The sequence below is a fragment of the Dendropsophus ebraccatus genome, chromosome 9 (assembly GCF_027789765.1).
Source record: "Dendropsophus ebraccatus isolate aDenEbr1 chromosome 9, aDenEbr1.pat, whole genome shotgun sequence".
NCBI lineage: Eukaryota > Metazoa > Chordata > Amphibia > Anura > Hylidae > Dendropsophus > Dendropsophus ebraccatus.
Genome location: NC_091462.1, coordinates 113,601,542 through 113,625,934, shown reverse-complemented (window position 1 = coordinate 113,625,934; position 24,393 = coordinate 113,601,542). Strand labels below are relative to the sequence as shown.

The 24,393-nt window shown below is 45.8% G+C and overlaps 2 protein-coding genes across 2 annotated transcripts; both read left to right on the top strand.

Moving 5' to 3' along the window:
- Nucleotides 1-8,789: 8,789 nt before the first annotated feature.
- Nucleotides 8,790-11,178, top strand: LOC138801590 (zymogen granule membrane protein 16-like). Its single transcript, XM_069984583.1, has 3 exons — nucleotides 8,790-8,870; nucleotides 8,987-9,119; nucleotides 10,774-11,178. Exons 1-3 carry the CDS (start codon nucleotides 8,828-8,830, stop codon nucleotides 11,093-11,095), a joined length of 498 nt encoding a protein of 165 aa, XP_069840684.1. The 5' UTR covers nucleotides 8,790-8,827; the 3' UTR covers nucleotides 11,096-11,178.
- A 3,438-nt stretch (nucleotides 11,179-14,616) lies between these two features.
- Nucleotides 14,617-22,747, top strand: LOC138801589 (zymogen granule membrane protein 16-like). The gene is made up of 4 exons (XM_069984582.1): nucleotides 14,617-14,660; nucleotides 14,853-14,896; nucleotides 15,013-15,145; nucleotides 22,238-22,747. The coding sequence occupies exons 2-4, from the start codon at nucleotides 14,854-14,856 to the stop codon at nucleotides 22,557-22,559; spliced, it is 498 nt and encodes a 165-aa protein (XP_069840683.1). The 5' UTR covers nucleotides 14,617-14,660; nucleotide 14,853; the 3' UTR covers nucleotides 22,560-22,747.
- The last annotated feature ends 1,646 nt before the right edge of the window (nucleotides 22,748-24,393 follow it).

Sequence of the window (24,393 nt, the reverse complement as noted above, 5' to 3'; positions counted from 1 at the left end):
CGCAAAATCTCACTCTGTGGGGTCAAAATGATCACAAGAACGGTGAGCAAAAATCCCAGAACCACGCGGGGGACCTAGTGAATGAACTGCAGAGAGCTGGGACCAATGTAACAAAGCCTACCATCAGTAAGACACTACGCCAGTGCCAGGGACTCAGATCCTGCAGTGCCAGACGTGTCCCACTGCTTAAAGAGAACCTGTCACCGGGGACGCGGGCACAGAGCCCGCCCGACCCCCCGGTGCAGCTGCCAGATACTTACCCTTTGCGATGAGTCCCGTTCCTGGAGCCGGTGCCGGGACGAAGATATCAGCGCCCGAAGCCGTACGCGCGCTGTATGCAAATGAGCAGAGATGAGTCCGATGCCCATAGAGAATGACGGCTCCGTCATTCTCTATGAGCGTCGGACTCATCTCAGCGGCGCGTGCGTATGGCTTCGGGCGCTGATATCTTTGTCCCGGAACCGGCTCCAGGAACGGGACTCATCGCAAAGGGTAAGTATCCGGGAGCTGCACCTAGGGGTCGGGCGGGCTCTGTGCCCGCGTCCCCGGTGACAGGTTCTCTTTAAGCCAGTACATGTCCGGGCCCGTCTGAAGTTTGCTAGAGAGCATTTGGATGATCCAGAAGAGTATTGGGAGAATGTCCTATGGTCTGATGAAACCAAAGTGGAACTGTTTGGTAGAAACACAACTTGTCGTGTTTGGAGGAAAAAGAATACTGAGTTGCATCCATCACACACCATACCTACTGTAAAGCATGGGGGTGGAAATATCAGGCTTTGGGGCTGCTTCTCTGCAAAGGGGCCAGGACGACTGATCCGGGTACATGAAAGAATGAATGGGGCCATGTATCGGGAGATCGCGAGTGCAAACCTCCTTCCATCAGCAAGGGCATTGGTGTCAATTACAGACGCCTCTCATCTTTTTAAGTGGTGGAACTTGCACTATTGGTGACTGACTAAATTCTTTTTTCCCCCACTGTACATTACATATGACATGTTATATAGCGGTTACTATACGTTACACATGACATGTTATATAGTGGTTACTATACGTTACATATGACATGTTATATAGCGGTTACTATACGTTACCTATGACATGTTATATAGTGGTTACTATACGTTACCTATGACATGTTATATAGCGGTTACTATTTGTTACATATGACATGTTATATAGCGGTTACTTTACGTTACATATGACATGTTATATAGCGGTTACTATTTGTTACATATGACATGTTATATAGCGGTTACTATACATTACATATGACATGTTATATAGCGGTTACTATACGTTACATATGACATGTTATATAGCGGTTACTATACGTTACATATGACATGTTATATAGCGGATACTATACGTTACATATGACATGTTATATGGCGGTTACTATATGTCACATATGACATGTTATATAGCGGTTACTATACGTTACATATTACATGTTATATAGCGGTTACTATACATTACATATGACATGTTATATAGCGGTTACTATACGTTACATATGACATGTTATATAGCGGTTACTATACGTTACATATGACATGTTATATAGCGGTTACTATACGTTACATATGACATGTTATATAGCGGTTACTATACGTTACATATGACATGTTATATAGCGGATACTATACGTTACATATGACATGTTATATAGCGGATACTATACGTTACATATGACATGTTATATGGCGGTTACTATATGTTACATATGACATGTTATATAGCGGTTACTATACGTTACATATGACATGTTATATAGCGGTTACTATACGTTACATATGACATGTTATATAGCGGTTACTATACGTTACATATGACATGTTATATAGCGGTTACTATACGTTACATATGACATGTTATATAGCAGTTACTATACGTTACATATGACATGTTATCCTCATTCATCAGGTCGGTACGATTACAGCGATATCCATGTTATATAGCTTTTGTTATAGTTTATGGCATTTATACTATATATACTGTTTGTGTCTTCCATATTGTAAGACCTACAATATTTAGATTTTTTCGCCAATGGAGTTATGTGAGGGATTTTTTTTTTGCGGCATAAGCTGACATTTTTAGTGGTACATCTTTTGGGTACATGTGTCGTTTTTTCTATATTTTCTAGGGGGCGGGATTAACAAAAAAAATTGTCATTTTGGTTAGTTTTGTATTTATTTTTTGATGGCGCTAATCAGGCGGGATAATTAATGTAATGGGTTAGTAGATGGGGTCATTACGGACGCGGCGATACCAAATATATGTACTTTATTCATAGGGGATCATTTATAAAGGGGGATGGGGAATGTGTATATTTATTTATTTATATTTATTTATTTTAGTTTTTTTTATTGTATTTATTTAATTATTTAATTTATTTGTTTTAATTGATTATTTATGTATTTATATGTGTTTTTTTTTTTTTACTTTAACTCTTTCAGGTATATATACCACCGGGAAGCGTCTATGTTACTTACGCCCGTAGCGTAACATGCGGTCCTGTACGTAGTGGCGATTTCTTCATTTTTACACTTTTCTTTGCCGATCCAAAAGGTTCTGTGGGGTGTCCGGTGCTAGGCGAAGATTCCAAGTAAAAGACCGCTGTCAGATCGCTACGTAGGGCGCTCGGGAAGCGTAAGTAGACTACGGGCGTAAGTTTGCGCTCCGTACGTAGCCGACTGCAACTTGCGTAAATCCCCGGCCGGAGTTTAACACGTATATGTCCGACCGCGAAGATATGCGGCCGGACATATACGTAGTGTGAACATAGCCTAAACCGCTAAGCTACTTTAAAAACAAACACCAGGAATTTGGTATACAATTTGATCAAACCATACTGCCCCGTGTACCCCATGCAGGTATCCTGGTTCACACGGGTCCCTACTCTAACTCCACACCGTGTCACTCAGTGACTGCCTCCCCGGCAAGGCGTACACATGCTGGGAAGTGAGGCCATGGAATGGCCCTGCAACCCCACTGTCACAGGACCAAAGTGCCCCACACAGGCCCTGCCGGCACCGCCGGCGGAGAACGCTGCCCCCAAATGACACAAGTATGAATATGGTATTACACTCACCACACTGCTGCAGACATAATGGGAAAACATGGAGGTACTGACGTGTGAGCACAGGTGTATTCTGCTAATTTGGATCACGTGGGTCTTATGAAGGGGAGTGCCAACTGCTGAGAGAGGGATTCCTGTATATAGGAACAGTATTATAGTAGTTATATTCCTGTATATAGGGGGCAGTATTATAGTAGTTATATTCCTGTATATAGGAGCAGTATTATAGTAGTTATATTCCTATATATAGGAGCAGTATTATAGTAGTTATATTCCTGTATATAGGGGCCAGTATTATAGTAGTTATATTCCTGTATATAGGAGCAGTATTATAGTAGTTATATTCCTGTATATAGGGAGCAGTATTATAGTAGTTATATTCCTGTTTATAGGAGCAGCATTATAGTAGTTATATTCCTGTATATAGGAGCAGTATTATAGTAGTTATATTCCTGTTTATAGGAGCAGCATTATAGTAGTTATATTCCTGTATATAGGAGCAGTATTATAGTAGTTATATTCCTGTATATAGGGGGCAGTATTATAGTAGTTATATTCTTGTATATAGGAGCAGTATTATAGTAGTTATATTCCTGTATATAGGAGCAGTATTATAGTAGTTATATTCCTGTATATAGGGGGCAGTATTATAGTAGTTATATTCTTGTATATAGGAGGCAGTATAATAGTAGTTATATTCTTGTATATAGGTGCAGTATTATAGTAGTTATATTCCTGTATATAGGAGCAGTATTATAGTAGTTATATTCCTGTATATAGGAGCAGTATTATAGTAGTTATATTCCTGTATATAGGAGCAGTATTATAGTAGTTATATTCCTGTATATAGGAGCAGTATTATAGTAGTTATATTCTTGTATATAGGTGCAGTATTATAGTAGTTATATTCCTGTATATAGGAGCAGTATTATAGTAGTAACAATCTTTGGCTGTATATTATAACCTCTCCCTCCCTGGTGGTATATATGATGTCTGTCCCTGGTTATCCCCGCTCTCTTCTATAGTTATATGGCGTTATATCCCTGTGATATATAGATGTTGTTAATACTGAGCTCGGGAATCATTATATTGAGTTTTGTAATATTATAATGATGTTATGGCTTCATGCTCAGCATTCATCTTGTGTAGTCATGGGACTGCTCCGTCTTCTTGTCCGAGTACTTGGTTGCCATGGAGACAGGTGAACGAAAAAGTGAGATAAAGCGAAAGTAATAAAACAGACATCGATAAAGCGGCTGATTATATAGAGGAATGGCGCAGTGTAACCCATAGCAACCAAGAGAAGAGTTCCCATAGAGGTCAGGGTGTAATAATCTGCAGGATTTATCACTATATATGTCATGAAAAAGTGGGGACAGTGCAGTGATCTACAGTGTGGTCAGTGATGTAATGTGTAATAGTCTGCAGGGTGGTCCATGATATAACAGTCTGCAGGGTGGTCAGCGATGTAATAGTCTGCAGGGTGGTCAGTGATGTAATAGTCTGGAGGGTGGGCAATGATGTAATAGTCTGAAGGGTGGTAAGTGATGTAATAGTCTTAAGGGTGGCCAGTGTTGTGATATCCTGCAGGGTGGTCAGTGATGTAATAGTCTGCAGGGTGGTCAGTGATGTAATAGTCTTAAGGGTGGCCAGTGTTGTGATATCCTGCAGGTTTGTCAGTGATATAATAGTCTGCAGTTATGTTATAGTCTGCAGGGTGGTCAGTGATGTAATAGTCTGCAGGGTGGTCAGTGATGTGATAGTCTGCAGGTTGGTCAGTGATGTGATAGTCTGCAGGTTGGTCAGTGATTGGTATCCTTCATCTTTCGCTCTGTTCTGTACATAACCACGAGGGGGCGCTGTGTGAGCACGTTTCCGCCTGTTATACATATTTTACTGCCATGTTCTCCTCATTTCTATCTATTTTTTATCTGAGTTTCTATATCTGGCTGTGGGGATTAAATATGTATCACATCCTCCTCCCCGATCCCCCCATCCGCCATTCATCACCCTCCATCCCTGCGCTGCCGCCACCTCACACATCACAGCCTGCTGACATCTATGGCCCTTCTGTATGGCAGCCTGCATGTCTCCATGTGCTACAACACTACAACTCCCAGCACATGTAATAGTCCAGTGCATGCTGGGAGTTGTGGTCACACAACAGCTGTGGAGCTGCACTCCTCGCCTTGTACTGTTTGCTGATGTGTGTCATCCTGTGCGTCCGCCGCCTCCACCTATTTATGATCAGGTTGTAAAGTTTGGCGGTGACCATCAGGCGCAGAAGATAACAGACAGGGACCTGTGTATAGCATGTTGTGGGAGGAGCGGGTCACATGACCCTCCACCCTGATATACACACAGCTGGCTGACCATTATCATCCTATGACTCATTGTATCCTGTGTATGATTGTGCGTGACGGGTGATCGGGAGACCCCCGGCTCTCATAGTCACCCTCTCTCATAGTCTACCCAAAATGTTAGGGATGTCCCCACTAATTCCCTGCATAATAGTGGGGAGGTAGGTCCACCCATTAGGTAGATAGTAACCCCCCATTAAGTAGGCAGGTAGGTCCCATAGTAATTAGATAGGTCCCGCAATAAGTTAGTATAACACTTCTTCTAAGTAGGTGGCTCCTGGTCCCCGGTAGGTTGGCTCCCCCCCCCCACACACACACAGAATAGGTCCCCCTCAGTAGGTACATTGTCTCATTGATTGGTCCCCCAAAAGGTGAGATGACTCTCCAGTAAGTAGGTTGTCCTCCAGATAGGTGATGAGGTCGCTTTCAGTAGGTATATTGTCCTCTTAGTAGATAGGTCCGCTGACTAAGTAGGTGGGTCCTTCCTCCTTCCTACTGGAGGACCTATTTACCGGGGTAAATACTACATATTTACCCCGGTAAATAGGTCCTCCAGTAGGAAGGCTGTCCGCTTACTAGGTAGATAGGTCCCCCGATAGGTAGGCTGACCCCTCAGTAAGTAGCTGGATCTCTCCCGATAGGTAGGCTGACCCCTCAGTAAGTAGCTGGATCTCCCCCGATAGGTAGGCTGACCCCTTAGTAAGTAGCTGGATCTCCCCCGATAGGTAGGTAGACCCCTCAGTAAGTAGGCAGATCCCCACAGTTGGGTAGGTTGTCCCATAGGTATATTGTCAGTAGATTGTCCTCTTAGTAGATATGTCCCCTGAATAAGTAGGTGGGACCCCCAGTATGTAGAATGTCCCCACAGAAGGCAGATGGTTTCCCAGATAGGTAGGTCTCCCTCCTCATTAAAGAGGACCTGTCACCCCCATGCTGGGGTGACAGGCTCCCGACCCCCCGCTAGAGCCCTCTATACTTACCTGATCGCGCGCTCCTGAGATGAGTCCGACGCTCCATTCATTCTCTATGAGCATCGGACTCATCTCAGGAGCGCGCGCGCAGGGCTCTAGCGGGGGTCGGGAGCCTGTCACCCCGGAACGGGGGGTGACAGGTTCCCTTTAAAGTTAGAATACTCTAGCCTGCTGTTATGTTCCCAGGGGCCAGAAAGATGTTTACACTACGGAATGGGAGAGAAATTTCAAGCGGAGACATTTTTGGGGCGTGTGGTGGACTGTGCTTGAGAAATCTCATGGAATCAATGGCACAGGCAGAATTTCAAGTGGAGTACGCGTTGTGAACTCCGCTGGCCTGTTCCATAGTGTGAACAAAAATGGGGGAGAGCACCGGCCTCGCTTGAGTAGAGAGATGGACGGCGGTGCAGGAGCAGCCGAGGGCCCGAAGAGTATCCAACGTCTCCAACCAGGAGGCTCAGTGTAGGGTACTGCTGTGCAGGTAGAGGGAGTGTCCTAGTGCCAGCCACTGCCCAGATGGTCGGCATTAACATCAAAATTGTGGGTGGACGTATAGGTGGATCTGAAGCAGAAGGATGGGGAGAGAGGAGTGTCAATAATACATAAGCAGGAGGTGTGATCTTTGTGCCCAGGCCTGCAGAAGCATCCCCGGTGGGTACGGCCGTTAGGGGTGGAGCCAGCGGTAAAGAGACGTCACCATAGTGGGTAACGATCTGGTGCTGCAGGTAATGATCTGGTGCTGCAGGTAATGATCTGGTGCCGCAGGTAAGGATCTGGTGCCGCAGGTAATGATCTGGTGCTGCAGGTAATGATCTGGTGCCGCAGGTAAGGATCTGGTGCTGCAGGTAATGATCTGGTGCCGCAGGTAAGGATCTGGTGCTGCAGGTAATGATCTGGTGCTGCAGGTACACACCAATGGACATGACATTAATAAAGCAATGCTTCAGGCAGTGCAAGAGATTGGGGCAGAGGTGCTGGCGGAGGCTGAGGGCCGGACAAGTGGCAATGCAGCATCTCCCCAAGGGGAACACAGCTGCTAATCCAAATGTGCCAAGGAATGACAATGCCATCAATCCTACTAATAGACTACAGCCAGACAGACTACAGGTGATCCAGCATACAGGGGAGCCAGACTATAGGGGTACCAGGCTACAGGTGAGCCAGCATACAGGTGAGCCAGACTACAGGTGAGCCAGACTACAGGTAAGCCAGGCTACAGGTGATCCAGACTACAGGTGAGCAAGACTAGTGGTGAGCCAGACTACAGGTGATCCAGCATACAGGGGAACCGGACTACAGGGGAGCCAGACTACAGGTGATCCAGCATACAGGTGAGCCAGCATACAGGGGAGCCAAACTACAGGGAAGCCAGACTACAGGGGATATAGACTACAGGTGATACAGACTACAGGTGATACAGACTACAGGTGAGCCGGACTACAGGGAAGCCAGACTACAGGGGATATAGACTACAGGGGATATAGACTACAGGTGATACAGACTACAGGTGATACAGACTACAGGTGAGCCGGACTACAGGGGAGTCAGACTACAGGTGATCCAGCATACAGGTGATCCAGACTACAGGTGATCCAGACTGCAGGTGATCCAGGAAATGATTAATGTTATTGCCCCTTCTGTTCGGGTAGGTGGAGGCAGTGGGGCTGGTGATGGGGAAAAGCAATGACTGATGCACACAAATACACACACCAGGGGGGATTTATCAAACATGGTGTAAAGTAGAACTGGCTCAGTCGCCCCCGGCAACCAATCAGATTCCACCTTTCATTTTCCAAAGAGTCTGTGAGGAATGAAAGGTGGAATCTGATTGGTTGCTAAGGGCAACTGAGCCACTTTCACTTTACACCATGTTTGATAAATCTCCCCCTATATATATATATATCTCTATATATCTATATATCTCATTGTCTTTTCTGCAGGATTTCCGCGCTCACCATGATGCCACCAGAGCCGATTCTATCACTGCATTATAGCCGACAGTCTGTAGGTTCTGTTCTATATTTGGAGAAAGCAAACACAGATAGGATGTCTGGTAATGCAAAGAATATTGCCCTTGACCCCCGGATATTATCTGCCCCACCCTCCTGCCCCTATGGCTGCTGTTTACTCAGAAGGTGGGATTCCTTTCCATAAGCTAAACCCCTGTCTTATAAATAGAACCCATACACCTGCGCTCATCCCAGAGACCCGATACCTGGACAGGTGAGCCGTGATGTGGGGTGCACCATGTCCCATCTACTATAATATATCAGTCAGAAAGAAGATTATATACTGTGTATTGGAGGAACACTGACTCTTACTGAGATATTGGGGGTCATTCAGCAGTCAGTGTTCTGTAAGGTGAGATGCAATGTTCTGCAGATGTTAACATATGGCTTTCCCAATCTCTTTACAGAATGAAGCTCTGGATCTTGCTCAGTGTCCTCTGTATCGCTGCAGGTAAGACAATAATGGGGAGATCCCTGAGTGAGGCTCCTTATATTCTCATATATCTGTGCACCTCACAAACCCTCTTACATGACTGTATTGTGATGCCGCTATCCTTCCCCCTCCAGCTCAGCAGCGCAGCTCCTCTTACTCTGGAGAATATGGCGGTGGTGGCGGAAAACGCTTCTCACAGTCTGGAAACCAGTTGGATGGACAGATCACAGCCGTAAGGGTCCGTGCAAATCGTAACTACATCACAGGGTGAGAAAGAAAATTATACTATAATACTGCTTCCATATACAAGAATATAGCTACTATAATACTGCCTCCTATATACAAGAATATAACTACTATAATACTGCCTCCTATATACAAGAATATAACTACTATAATACTGCTCCTATATACAGGAATAAAACTACTATAATACAGCCCCTATATACAGGAAAATAACTACTATTATACTGCTCCTATATACAGGTATATAACTACTATTATACTGCTCCTATATACAGGAATATAACTACTATAATACTGCCCCCTATATACAGGAATATAACTACTATAATACTGCTCCTATATACAGGTATATAACTACTATTATACTGCTCCTATATACAGGAATATAACTACTATAATACTGCCCCCTATATACAGGGATATACTACTATAATACTGCTCCTATATACAGGGATATACTACTATAATACTGCCCCCTATATACAGGAATATAACTACTATAATACTGCCCCTATATACAGGAATATAACTACTATAATACTGCTCCTATATACAGGAATATAACTACTATAATACTGCCCCCTATATACAGGAATATAACTACTATAATACTGCTCCTATATACAGGAATATAACTACTATAATACACAAACTGGAGAGAGTGGAACGGCTGCACATCCCATCTATGGCTGATACTAATGCCGCTAGGCCTATATTAAAAATCAACACCAGAGTGTCTGTATATGAATTGATCAAGCCATATTGCCCCGTGTACCACCGCGCAGGTCCTCTGGTCCACACGGGTCCCTACGCTAACTCCACACCGTGTCGGTCAGCGACCGCCAACCCCGCAAAGCGTGCACGTGCAGGGAAGGGAGGCCATGGAACGGCCCTGCAACCCCAATGTCACAGGACCAGACCCAAAAAGCCCCACCAAAACCCAGCCAGCACCACCGGCGGGGAAGGCTGCCCCCAAACGACACAAGTATGGATATGGTATTACACTTACCATTGCTGCTCTCACAGAATGGGGAAGACATAGGGTCCAGACATGTGAGCACAGACATATCCTGCTAATTTTGGTCATGTGGGTCTTATAAAGGAGTGCTAGCTGTTCAGAGATGGTAGGTGTAATACCATATCCATACTTGTGTCGTTTGGGGGCAGCCTTCCCCGCCGGTGGTGCTGGCTGGGTTTTGGTGGGGCTTTTTGGGTCTGGTCCTGTGACATTGGGGTTGCAGGGCCGTTCCATGGCCTCCCTTCCCTGCACGTGCACGCTTCGCGGGGTTGGCGGTCGCTGACCGACACGGTGTGGAGTTAGCGTAGGGACCCGTGTGGACCAGAGGACCTGCACGGTGGTACACGGGGCAATATGGCTTGATCAATTCATATACAGACACTCTGGTGTTGATTTTTAATATAGGCCTAGCAGCATTAGTATCAGCCATAGATGGGATGTGCAGCCGTTCCATTCTCTCCAGTTCGTATAACTACTATAATACTGCTGCTATATACAGGAATATAACTACTATAATACTGCTCCTATATACAGGAATATAACTACTATAATACTGCTCTTATATACAAGAATATAACTACTATAATACTGCCCCCTACAGATACATTTGTAAATCTATTAGGAGAATTTCCTTATATATTGGTTTTTTCTCCTCAGGATCCAGGTCCGCTATGGGACCACTTGGTCGCAGTATAAGGGGGGCTCCTCAGGCGACTTGGAGGAGATCTTCCTGCACCCGGGGGAGACGATCATCCAGGTGTCAGGGAAATATTCCTCCTACCTCAGGAAGTTGGTGTTCATCACAAATAAAGGCCGTCAGTTCCACATTGGAAAGGATTACGGGACCAGTTTTAATGCCGCCCCCCTGTACCCCAACACTGTGCTGAGATTCATCAGTGGCAGCTCCGGCTCTGTGATCGATGCCATCGCCTTTCACTGGGACTATGCCAGCAGTAACTGTGTACACTGCGCCAAATAGTAAGCAGAGCATCGCACCTGGTGGCATGACTCCTCTCAAATCACGTTTCCATTTGTAACCAAGTTTCCACCTACCCCCCACCAGATGCCCCCAGGCTGGTCAGCACCATGAACCATGCTCCGCCATCTTCTTGTCTCACTTCTGAAATAAAATCTGTTGCTGAAACCTTAGTCTGGTGTCTCCTCCATTGACAAATCCCAAGCCCAGATGTCAGGGGAACTCCACCTAAGATTCAGTCCCTGGTTAACAGCAGACTGTGGAGGGGGGAATGAGGAGAGCAGACAGAGTCATACAGCAAAACATGGCTGCTTTCTTGTAGAAACAGCGCCAATCTTGTCTTCAGTTCCATTTGCATTTGTAAGGCATTGTGATACTACACACAGCCTGAGGGCAGGGGTGGTGCTCTTTTTGGAATAAAACAGCTATGTCTTTGTAATCCTGGAGAACCCCTTTAACTTAAAGTGACTCTGTACCTACAATCTGCACCCCCCCCCCCCCTTGTACCTTCGGATAGCTGCTTTTAATCCAAGATCTGTCCTGGGGTCCGTTCAGCAGGTGATGCAGTTATTGTCCTAAAAAACAGCAGCCCTTTGTCAAATTGGTGTGGCCTAGAGTACCCATACCCTAGGCCTGCACCGCCTCTCCGTCCCTCCTCATTATAAATGCCCCTGGGTAGGATTTTTCCTATTCATCACTTGTCTGAACATTGCACAGGTGGAAAGGGGTGTCGCAATCCTAGGGCACACACACTCTAGGCCACGCCAGTTGGGCACAGGGCTGCAAGTTTAAAATTTTTGTTTTTAGGACAATAACTGCATCACCTGCCGATCGGAACCCAGGACAGATCTAGGATTAAAAGCAGCTATCCGAAGGTACAAGGGTTTAGGGGGGGACAGATTGTGGGTACAGAGTCGCTTTAAAAGGTGACAACTACCTCAACTATTGGCCAATGTAGCTGTCACTTAGTTGGCCTAGATACAGCACATCAGGGGTCATTATCACATAAGATGGGCTTTGATACAGCATATCAGTGGTCAGTATCACATATGGTGGGCTTAGGATGAGATGGGATGAGAGTGTAGTGAAAATAATATGCACTTACTTGTCCAGGCTCCCCCGGTGTCCTGCTGCCTTTTCCCTGGGTTTCCCTCCCAACGCAGCTGCTGACACCGCCTAGACAATCACTGGCCATGATGCTGTTCCAATCTCGGTCAGTGATCAACCGAGACAAGGTCAGAAGTGTCAGCGGCAGCTGCGGTGAGCAGGCAACACAGGGAAAAGGCAGCAGGATGCCGGAGGGAGCCAGGACAGGTAAGTATTTACTTCCTAGTTTAAGCAAGGGCTGCACAGAGATCATTAAAGGGGTTATCCAGCGCTACAAAAACATGGCCACTTTCCCCCTACTGTTGTCCCTAGTTTGGTTTTGGTTTTGAAACTCAGTTCCATTGAAGTAAATGGAGCTTAATTGCAAACCGCACCTGAACTGGAGACAATAGTAGGGGGGAAAGTGGCCATGTCTTTGTAGCGCTGGATAACCCCTTTAACAATGTCTTCAGACCTAAGTATTGTGTCGTATATAGCGGATCTAGCAGATCGGCACTCGCTTACAGTGTAATGTCGGGCGGTCTAATACAGCCCTTAGATACAGTGGCTCAGCAAACCAAATCCCACATAATAGACTCAAGCACTTAATCTGAGTACATAGTATTTTTTTTTTAATTTGTATAGCGCACACAGATTCCACAGCACTTCACCTATCTGTATGTTTTTGGGTGTGGGAGGAAACCGGAGCACCCGAAGGAAACCCACACAAACACGGAGAGAACATACAAACTCCTTGCAGATGTGATAGGATCAGGCATGAGGCCTTAGGTACTTTCAGACACCCCAAAATGACACCCTCAGGAACGGGGAGAAGTAGGTGTTGGGTCGTGTTCCCACATTGCATTTAAGTTAAAAAGGCAATTATGATTTCTTTTGGCTCTTCCCACCCTTGTAATACTAGGCTGCTGATGTTTGGTTTTTACCTGGCTGGTTATGGAAAATAAGGAAAACCCTACAGGTTATAATTTTTATTTTGAAATAAGAAAAAAGTTATAAAGCGTGTGTATCCTCCCCCCCCCCCCCCCCTATTTCCCATAACCAGCCTGGTATAAACCAAACAGCCACAGCCTAGTATTACAAGGGTGGAAAGAGCCATTACTTTCCATCATACGAATACCAGCAGCTCCTGTTCCAGACCAGGCATTCTATAGGTTAACAGCCCCAGCTTAGTAATGAATGCTGTCTATCAGACATCTTCCACTACTAAGCTTCTAAATAGTGATGAGCAAACATGATTGTAAATTTTTGTACGAACATGGAGCTAATTGTGTTCGCCGATCGCGATCACTTTGTTTGATGGTTGGAATGGTTATAACTATCATTTTGGAACATATTCAAACTTGCGAACGTACGCAACTGCATAATTTATGTTTTACACCTGATAATTTGTCCGCATGTACGTAACTCTAGACTGAAATGTACGCAATCTGTCTGCAACTGTGTACACAAATGCATACCCAATGGCATAATTTACGCTTTACACCTGAATCTGCACGCATGTGCGTAGATCGAAATATAGAATTCTACTATACATTCGTTACTTGTTTGTGAATGTCCAGGTCCTCCCTGCAGTACAAAATGTGTAAATGCTAGCTACCACGGCTAGCGCAGCAGGATAAAGCCATGTGGGAAAAAGCAATGTGGGAACACAGCCCCACAGTCATCCATCCCTGCTCCTGTCTGTAATGCACCAATCCTGCACTGCAGCCTCTAGTGATCATGTCACCTTTCCTAGAGGCTGCAGTACAGATGCAGACACAGTCAGGAGCAGGGAGCGTAAATGATCTGTGCCCACTGAGAAGCAGAGCACCCAACATTTTGGCAGGTGATCTGCTCCTCTACAGTATGTAGCATCTGTACACATAGCAAGTCAGTTCTTTGTAAAATGGGCAAGAGGCTTACAATACAACATTTCTGCACAGGTTAAGCAACCCCCCCCCCAATTATGGTAATGTATGTACGCAGTGACCCCACCAGCAGAATAGTGAGTGCAGCTCTGGAGTATAATGCAGGATCAGTAAAGTACAATACTGGAATTGGGTGGCATGGACCAGGACCGGGGCCCTATTTAACCCATTCCTCAAGGCCCCTTCATAAGCAATGTCTAATCCATACACTTATACACATATCTATATATCGTGATGTCGCATTGTCTATGGTGCAAGATTTTAGCACTCTCCACGATGCAGCCAGAACCTGTTACATGTTGGCAACAGAGCTGACAATCTGTTCTACATTTGGAGTAAAATCAAACACAGATAAGGTGTCCCGTGTTGGCAGAGAGAATTGCCCTTGACCTTAGGAGATCCTGGTTATCTGCCCCACCCTCCTGCCCCCCAGCTGTCCTGCCCCCATAGCTGCTGTTTACCCAGAAGGTGGATTCCTTCCCATGAGCCAAATCTCTGCCCTATAAATGGCATCAGAAACCTGGACTCATCCCAGAGACCTGATACCTCGACAGGTGAGCCGTGATATGGGGTGCACCATGTCCCATCCACTGTAATATATCAGGATACTACAAGTCAGCAAAGAGCTTATAGAGGAACACTGACTCTTACTGAGATATTGGGGGTCATTTAGCAGTCAGTGTTCTGTAAGGTGAGGTGCAATGTTCTGCAGATCTTAACATATGGTTTTACCAATCTCTTTACAGAATGAAGCTCTGGATCTTGCTCAGTGTCCTCTGTATCGCTGCAGGTAAGACAATAATGGGGAGACCCCTGAGTGAGGCTCCTTATATTCTCATATATCTGTGCACCTCACAAACCCTCTTACATGACTGTATTGTGATGCCGCTATCCTTCTCCCTCCAGCTCAGCAGCGCAGCTCCTCTTACTCTGGTGAATATGGCGGCGGTGGCGGAAAACGCTTCTCACATTCTGGAAACCAGTTACATGGACCGATCACAGCCATAAGGGTCCGTGCAAATCGTAACTACATCACAGGGTGAGAAAGAAAATTATACTATAATACTGCTTCTATATACAAGAATATAGCAACTATAATACTGCCTCCTATATACAGGAATATAACTACTATAATACTGCCTCCTATATACAAGAATATAACTACTATAATACTGCTCCCATATACAAGAATATAGCTACTATAATACTGCTCCTATATACAAGAATATAGCTACTATAATACTGCCTCCTATATACAAGAATATAACTACTATAATACTGCTCCTATATACAAGAATATAACTACTATATTACTGCTCCTATATACAGGAATATACTACTATAATACTGCTCCTATATACAGGAATATAACTACTATAATACTGCTCCTATATACAGGAATATAACTACTATAATGTACAAAAGGAGAGAAAGGAATCCGCACTCACCGGTCTGCAGAAAGAAGGGTTTATTATTCCATACACCAGAGGCAGGAGCTGGGAGGGGGAAGGTGTTACGCAGGTGTGCTCCTTACAGCTACAATTGTTTCTCGCCTACTCGGCGCTTCGTCTGGCTGTGACCAACTTTGCTGCATATTCCCTAGCTCTCAGCCTCCCGATAGTGTTGTTATCTGCTGGTGCCGACTGAACTTCTCTCACCCGCAATAACTACTATAATACTGCTCCTATATACAGGAATATAACTACTATAATACTGCTCCTATATACAGGGATATACTACTATAATACTTCTCCTATATACAGGAATATAACTACTATAATACTGCTCCTATATACAAGAATATAACTACTATAATACTGCTCCTATATACAGGAATATAACTACTATAATACTGCTCCTATATACAGGGATATAACTACTATAATACTGCTCCCTATATACAAGAATATAACTACTATAATACTGCTCCTATATACAGGAATATAACTACTATAATACTGCTCCTATATACAGGAATATAACTACTATAATACTGCTCCTATATACAGGAATATACTACTATAATACTGCCCCTATATACAGGGATATACTACTATAATACTGCCCCTATATACAGGGATATAAATACTATAATACTGCTCCTATATACAGGAATATAACTACTATAATGGTTTAGGGAAGAAACAGAGTGCTGCACCTCACACCTATGGCTGATACTAGTACCTCTCGGCTAAATAAAAAACACATCAGAATTTTGTGTATGAATTGATCAAGCCATACTGCCCCATGTACCATCGTGCAGGTATCTGATACACATGGGTCCCTACACTAAGTCCACACCGTCCCGCAGGCGTGCACAGCCAGGGAACGGGGGCCATGGGACGGCCCTGCGACCCCCATGTCACAGGACCAGACCCAAAACCAGGAGACACCTGAGTGCACATGGTTTTAATCCCTCCTGTCTTTTCCCATTCTGTCTGCAGCAGCTATGGTGAGTGCAATACCTTATCCAGACATGTGCTGTTTGGGGGCGGCCTTCTCCGCCGGCGGTGCTGGCCGGGTTCTGGTGTGGTGTTTTTGGGTCTGGTCCTGTGACATGGGGGTTGCAGGGCCGTCCCATGGCCCCCGTTCCCTGACTGTGCACGCCTGCGGGGTTGGCAGTCACTGACCGGCACGGTGTGGACTTAGTGTAGGGACCCATGTGTATCAGATACCTGCACGATGGTACATGGGGCAGTATGGCTTGATCAATTCATACACAAAATTCTGATGTGTTTTTTATTTAGCCTAGGGGCACTAGTATCAGCCATAGGTGTGAGGTGCAGCACTCTGTTTCTTCCCTGAACCGCATAACTACTATAACACTGCTCCTATATACAAGAATATAACTACTATAATACTGCTCCTATATACAGGGATATAACTACTATAATACGGTTCAGGGAAGAAAAAGAGTGCTGCACCTCACACCTATGGCTGATACTAGTACCTCTCGGCTGCATAAAAAACATCAGAATTCTGTATGTGAATTGATCAAGCCACACTGCCCCATGTACCTCGTGCAGGTATCTGATACACATGGGTCCCTACACTAAGTCCACACTGTGCCGGTCAGTGACCACCACCCCCGCAGGCGTGCACAGTCAGGGAAGGGAGGCCATGGAACGGCCCTGCAACCCCCATGCCACAGGACCAGACCCAAAAATGCCACACCAAAACCCAGCCAGCACCACCGGCGGAGGAAGCTGCCCCCAAACAGCACAAGTCTGGATAAGGTATTGCACTCACCATAGCTATCAAAGATAGAATGGGACAGACAGGAGGGATTAAAACCATGAGCACTCAGGTGTCTCCTGCTAATTGCGGTCATGTGGGTCTCACTAGGAGGAGTGCAAAACACGGAGAAAAGAGAGAAACAAAATACGGTTCAGGGAAGAAAAAGAGCGCTGCACCTCACACCTATGGCTGATACTAGTACCTCTCGGCTGCATAAATTCCCATGGCCCCCGTTCTCTGACTGTGCACGCCTGCGGGGTTGGTGGCCACTGACTGGCACGGTGTGGACTTAGTGTAGGGACCCATGTGTATCAGATACCTGCACAATGGTACATGGGGCAGTATGGCTTGATCAATTCATACACAAAATTCTGATGTGTTTTTTATTTAGCCTAGCGGCACTAGTATTAGCTATAGGTGTGAGGTGCAGCACTCTTTTTCTTCCCTGAACTGTATTTTGTTTCTGTCTTTTCTCCGTGTTTTGCACTTCTCCTGTAAGACCCACATGACCGCTATTAGCAGGAGACACCTGAGTGCACATGGTTTTAATCCCTCCTGTCTTTTCCCATTCTGTCTGCAGCAGCTATGGTGAGTGCAATACCTCATCCAGACTTGTGCTGTTTGGGGGCGACCTTCTCCGCCGGCGGTGCTGGCCGGGTTCTGGTGTGGTGTTTTTGGGTCTGGTCCTGTGGCATGGGGGTCGCAGGGCCGTCCCATGGCCCCCGTTCCCTGACTGTGCACGCCTGAGGGGTTGGTGGCCACTGACTGGCACGGTGTGGACTTAGTGTAGGTACCCATGTGTATCAGATACCTGCACGATGGTACATGGGGCAGTATGGCTTGATCAATTGATACACAAAATTCTGATGTGTTTTTTATTTAGCCTAGGGGCACTAGTATCAGCCATAGGTGTGAGGTGCAGCACTCTTTTTCTTCCCTAAACCACAACTACTATAATACTGCCCCTATATACAAGAATATAACTACTATAATACTGCTCCCTATATACAGGAATATAACTACTATAATACTGCTCCTATATACAGGGATATAACTACTATAATACTGCTCCAATATACAGGAATATAACTACTATAATACTCAGTGGCGGTCTTTGGCACCAAGCACACCAAGCGATCGCTTGGGGCCCCCAACATCCAGGGGGGCCCCCACGCCCCGCTCTTGTGCTCAAGACCACTGGACAGGGCCACTGCCCCGCTCGCTGCTGCCATCTGAACTGTAACTATGAGCACTCGTAATGAGCGCTCATAGTTACATGCAGCAGCACTGACAGGGCGGGAGACATTGGCTCCCTTCCTGTCAGTCACTCTGGAGGCCGCAGGAAGGGTTTTCCCTGCGGTCACAAGTGGCAGCTTTGTCCTTGTGGTGCCGGCGCTCCAGTGACATCACTGGAGCATCGGCGCCAGGACAAGGGGAGTGCGGTCTCTTGTGATCGCAGAAAAAAACCTTCCTGCGGCCACAAAAGTGAAGAGAAGTGGAGACGCCCGGACCCAGGTGAGTATAAGTGTTTGTTTTATTGTGTTATATACTATATGGGAGGGGGAGCACACAGGGGTCTGTTTAACTGGGGGAGCGCACATCGGGGGTCTATATAAATAGGGGGAACACACAGGGGGGCTATATAACAGGGGGAGCACACAGGGGGGCTATAGACTACTGGGGCTTCACAAAGGGGTCTACATACTATTGGGGGCAGCACACAGGGGGTCTATATACAACTTGGGGCAGCAGAATGGGGTCTATATACAACTTGGAGAGCACACAGGAGGTCTATATCCAACTGGGGGAGCACACAGGGGGGCTATATACTACTGGGGGAGCACACAGGGGTCTATATACTACTGGTGGGGCACACAGGGGGTCTATATACTACTGGGGGAACATACAGGGGGTCTATATACTACTTGTGAGGCACACAGGTGGTCTATATATAACTGGGGGAGCACACAGGGGTCTGTATACTACTGGGGCAGCACACAAGGGGTCTATTTAATACTGGTGGGGCACACAGGGGGTCTATATACTACTGGGGGAACCACACAGGGGGTTTATATACTACTGGAGGAGCACACAGGGGTCTATATCCAAGTGGGGGAGCACACAGGAGGTCTGTATCCAAGTGGGGGAGCACACAGGGGGGCTAAATACCCCTGAGGGAGCACACAGGGGGTCTATATACTAGTAGGGGAGCACACAGGGGGTCTATATACAACTGGGGCAGCACACAGGAGGTCTATATACTTCTGGGGGAGCACACGGTGGGGGGGCTATATATAACTGGGGGAACACACAGGGGTCTATATACTACTGGGGGAAGCAAACAAGGGGTATATACTATTGGGGGCAGGACACAAGGGGTATATACTACTGGGGGCAACACACAGTGGCCTATTGTTTTGGAACGCGTGTCGAGGGGGGGGCCTCAGACATAACTTCGCTTGGGGCCCCAGAAATGCCAAGACCGCCCCTGATAATACTGCCCCTATATACAAGAATATAACTACTATAATACTGCTCCTATATACAGGAATATAACTACTATAATACTTCTCCCTATATACAAGAATATAACTACTATAATACTGCTCCTATATACAGGAATACAACTACTATAATACTGCTCCTATATACAGGAATACAACTACTATAATACTGCTCCAATATACAGGAATATAACTACTATAATACTGCCCCTATATACAGGAATATAACTACTATAATGGTTCAGGGAAGAAAAAGAGTGCTGCACCTCACACCTATGGCTGATACTAGTACCTCTCGGCTGCATAAAAAACATCAGAATTCTGTATGTGAATTGATCAAGCCACACTGCCCCATGTACCGCGTGCAGGTATCTGATACACATGGGTCCCTACACTAAGTCCACACTGTGCCGGTCAGTGACCACCACCCCCGCAGGCGTGCACAGTCAGGGAAGGGAGGCCATGGAACGGCCCTGCAACCCCCATGCCACAGGATCAGACCCAAAAATGCCACACCAAAACCCAGCCAGCACCACCGGCGGAGGAAGCTGCCCCCAAACAGCACAAGTCTGGATAAGGTATTGCACTCACCATAGCTATCACAGATAGAATGGGACAGACAGGAGGGATTAAAACCATGAGCACTCAGGTGTCTCCTGCTAATTGCGGTCATGTGGGTCTCACCAGGAGGAGTGCAAAACACGGAGAAAAATGAGAAACAAATTACGGTTCAGGGAAGAAAAAGAGTGCTGCACCTCACACCTATGGCTGATACTAGTGCCTCTCGGCTGCATAAAAAACATCAGAATTCTGTATGTGAATTGATCAAGCCACACTGCCCCATGTACCTCATGCAGGTATCTGATACACATGGGTCCCTACACTTTGCGGGGTTGGCGGTCGCTGACCGACACGGTGTGGAGTTAGCGTAGGGACCCGTGTGGACCAGAGGACCTGCGCGGTGGTACACGGGGCAATATGGCTTGATCAATTCATATACAGACACTCTGGTGTTGATTTTTAATATAGGCCTAGCGGCATTAGTATCAGCCATAGATGGGATTTGCAGCGGTTCCATTCTCTCCAGTTCGTGTTTTGCAATTCTCCCTCTCTGAACAGCTCGCACTCCTTTATAAGACCCACATGACCAAAATTAGCAGGATATGTCTGTGCTCACATGTCTGGACCCTATGTCTTCCCCATTCTGTGAGAGCAGCAATGGTAAGTGTAATACCATATCCATACTTGTGTCGTTTGGGGGCAGCCTTCCCCGCCGGTGGTGCTGGCTGGGTTTTGGTGGGGCTTTTTGGGTCTGGTCCTGTGACATTGGGGTTGCAGGGCCGTTCCATGGCCTCCCTTTCCTGCACGTGCACGCTTGGCGGGGTTGGCGGTCGCTGACCGACACGGTGTGGAGTTAGCGTAGGGACCCGTGTGGACCAGAGGACCTGCGCGGTGGTACACAGGGCAATATGGCTTGATCAATTCATATACAGACACTCTGGTGTTGATTTTTAATATAGGCCTAGCGGCATTAGTATCAGCCATAGATGGGATGTGCAGCGGTTCCATTCTCTCCAGTTCGTGTCATAACTACTATAATACTGCTCCTATATACAGGGATATAACTACTATAATACTGCTCCTATATACAGGGATATAACTACTATAATACTGCTCCTATATACAGAAATATAACTACTATAATACTGCTCCTATATACAGGGATATAACTACTATAATACTGCCCCTATATACAGGAATATAACTACTATAATACTGCTCCAATATACAGGAATATAACTACTATAATACTGCTCCTATATACAGGAATATAACTACTATAATACTGCTCCAATATACAAGAATATAACTACTATAATACTGCTCCTATATACAGGAATATAACTACTATAATACTGCCCTCTATATACAGGAATATACTACTATAACTGCCCCCTATATACAGGAATATAACTACTATTATACTGCCTCCTATATACAGGAATATAACTACTATAATACTGCTCCTATATACAGGGATATAACTACTATAATACTGCCCCCTATATACAGGAATATAACTACTATAATACTGCTCCTATATACAAGAATATAACTACTATAATACTGCCCCCTATATACAGGAATATAACTACTATAATACTGCTCCTATATACAAGAATATAACTACTATAATACTGCCCCCTATATACAGGAATATAACTACTATAATACTGCTCCTATATACAAGAATATAACTACTATAATACTGCTCCTATATACAAGAATACAACTACTATAATACTGCTCCTATATACAAGAATACAACTACTATAATACTGCTCCTATAGATACACGTGTAAATCTATTCACATTTGTTTCCTCCTCAGGATCCAGGTGTGCTATGGGACCACTTGGTCGGAATACAAGGGGGGCTCTGCAGGCGACTTGGAGGAGATCTTCCTGCACCCTGGGGAGACGATCACTCAGGTCACAGGGAAATATACCAAGTACGTCAGGAAGTTGATGTTTATCACAAATAAAGGCCGTCAGTTTCCCATTGGAAAGGAATATGGGAGCAGTTTTAATGCCGCCCCCCTGTACCCCAACACTGTGCTGAGATACATCAGTGGCAGCTCCGGCTCTGTGATCGATGCCATTAGCTTTCACTGGGACTATGCCAGCAGTAACTGTCAACACTGCGCCAAGTAATGAAGCAGAGCATCGCACTGTGCTGCAGAGCATCGCACCTGGTGGCACGAGTCCTCTCTGCCCCTAAATCAAGTTTCTCGATGTTAAAAAGATAACTGGATGTCTCCAGGTGAGCCGGCACCATGTACCCTGTCCCTCTATCTCTTCGTCAGTGTGTTTCACTAATGAAATAAAATCCCAAGATGAAACCTTAGTCTGGTGTCTTCTTCACGGACAAATTCCAGCAGCCACACACCAACCACACATCAACCACACACCAACCACACATCGGCCACACACCAACCACACATCGGCCACACACCAACCACACATCGGCCACACATCAGCCACACACCAGCAACACATCGGCCACACATCGGCCACACACCGGCCACACATCGGCCACACATCGGCCACACATCGCCCACATATCGGCCACAGGGTTTGCTCTCTGTGTTTCTCTAATCCTGGATAACCCACTTTAACTTATAGGTGACAGCCACTACAGAAATTGTCCATTGTAGCTGTCACCTTCTCTCCTGCATATAGGTCAGTGTGTGACTGTCAGTGGCAGATTATAATATGGGTGGTTCGGGAGGCTGCCCAGGCCCCAAGCACCCAGGGAGCCCATGGCCTGAGCTGCTCATATTCCCTGCAGCCACACTCTGGGGGTATGGGGCAGGCTTTGGGCCTCGGACAGCTGCCTGAACTGCCTATAATATAATCTATTAGGGTGCAGGCAGTTTTCGGCCCACATCCTAGATGTGAGTAGTTCAAGAAGACATAGCACAGGTGCTGACATTGCTAACTACAATATGGGGCACTATTGAGATAATTAACTATATGTGTAACTATTAGGGGGATTAACAAGTACATGAAACAGTATTGGCAGGGATTAGCTACTATATGGGGAACTACTGGGGGGTAACTACCATGTGGGGCACTATTATAGTATTACCTTCTGAATGGGGAAAATAATGGGCTAACTACTGTGTGGGGCGCTATTATGGGATTACTTTCTAAATAGGGGAAATAATGGGTTAACTACTGTGTGGGGCACTATTATAGTATTACCTTCTGCATGGGGGAATAATGGGCTAACCACCATGTGGGGCACTATTATAGGATTACGTTCTGAATGGGGGAAATAATGGGCTAACAACCGTGTGGGGCACTGTCATGGGATTACCTTCTGCATGGGGGAAATAATGGGCTAACTACCATGTGAGGCACTATTATGGGATTGGCAATATAAAGAAACAGAGTCTCGCACTCACCAACTTCACAGATGCGGGTGGTTTATTGCAGACCTATCGGAACAAGTGCAGCGGGGAGAGGGAAGGTGGAAAGGCAGGTGCGTTCACAGGAGAGTAACGTTGCTCTCCTGTGAACGCACCTGCCTTTCCACCTTCCCTCTCCCCGCTGCACTTGTTCCGATGTGTCTGCAATAAACCACCGGCATCTGTGAAGTTGGTGAGTGCGAGACTCTGTTTCTTTATATTGCCATTTGCTTTCTGCCTTCTCCGCCTCGTTTTTTGCTGCAGCCTCCAGCCCTCTGCGTTCTTACATAGTGTCCCCATTATCGGTTGGTGCCGGTCAACACTTTCTCCACTTTGCATTTAGTATTATGGGATTACCTTCTGAATGGGGGAAATTAATGGGCTAACTACTGTGTTGGAGCACTATTATGGGAGTACCTCCTGCACGGGAGAAATAATGGGCTAACTACTGTGTAAGGGCACTATTATGGGATTATACGGACATAGTAACATAGTAACATAGTAAATAAGGTTGAAAGAAGACAAGAGTCCATCAGGTTCAACCTAGGGAAACCCCACCGTGTTGATCCAGGGAA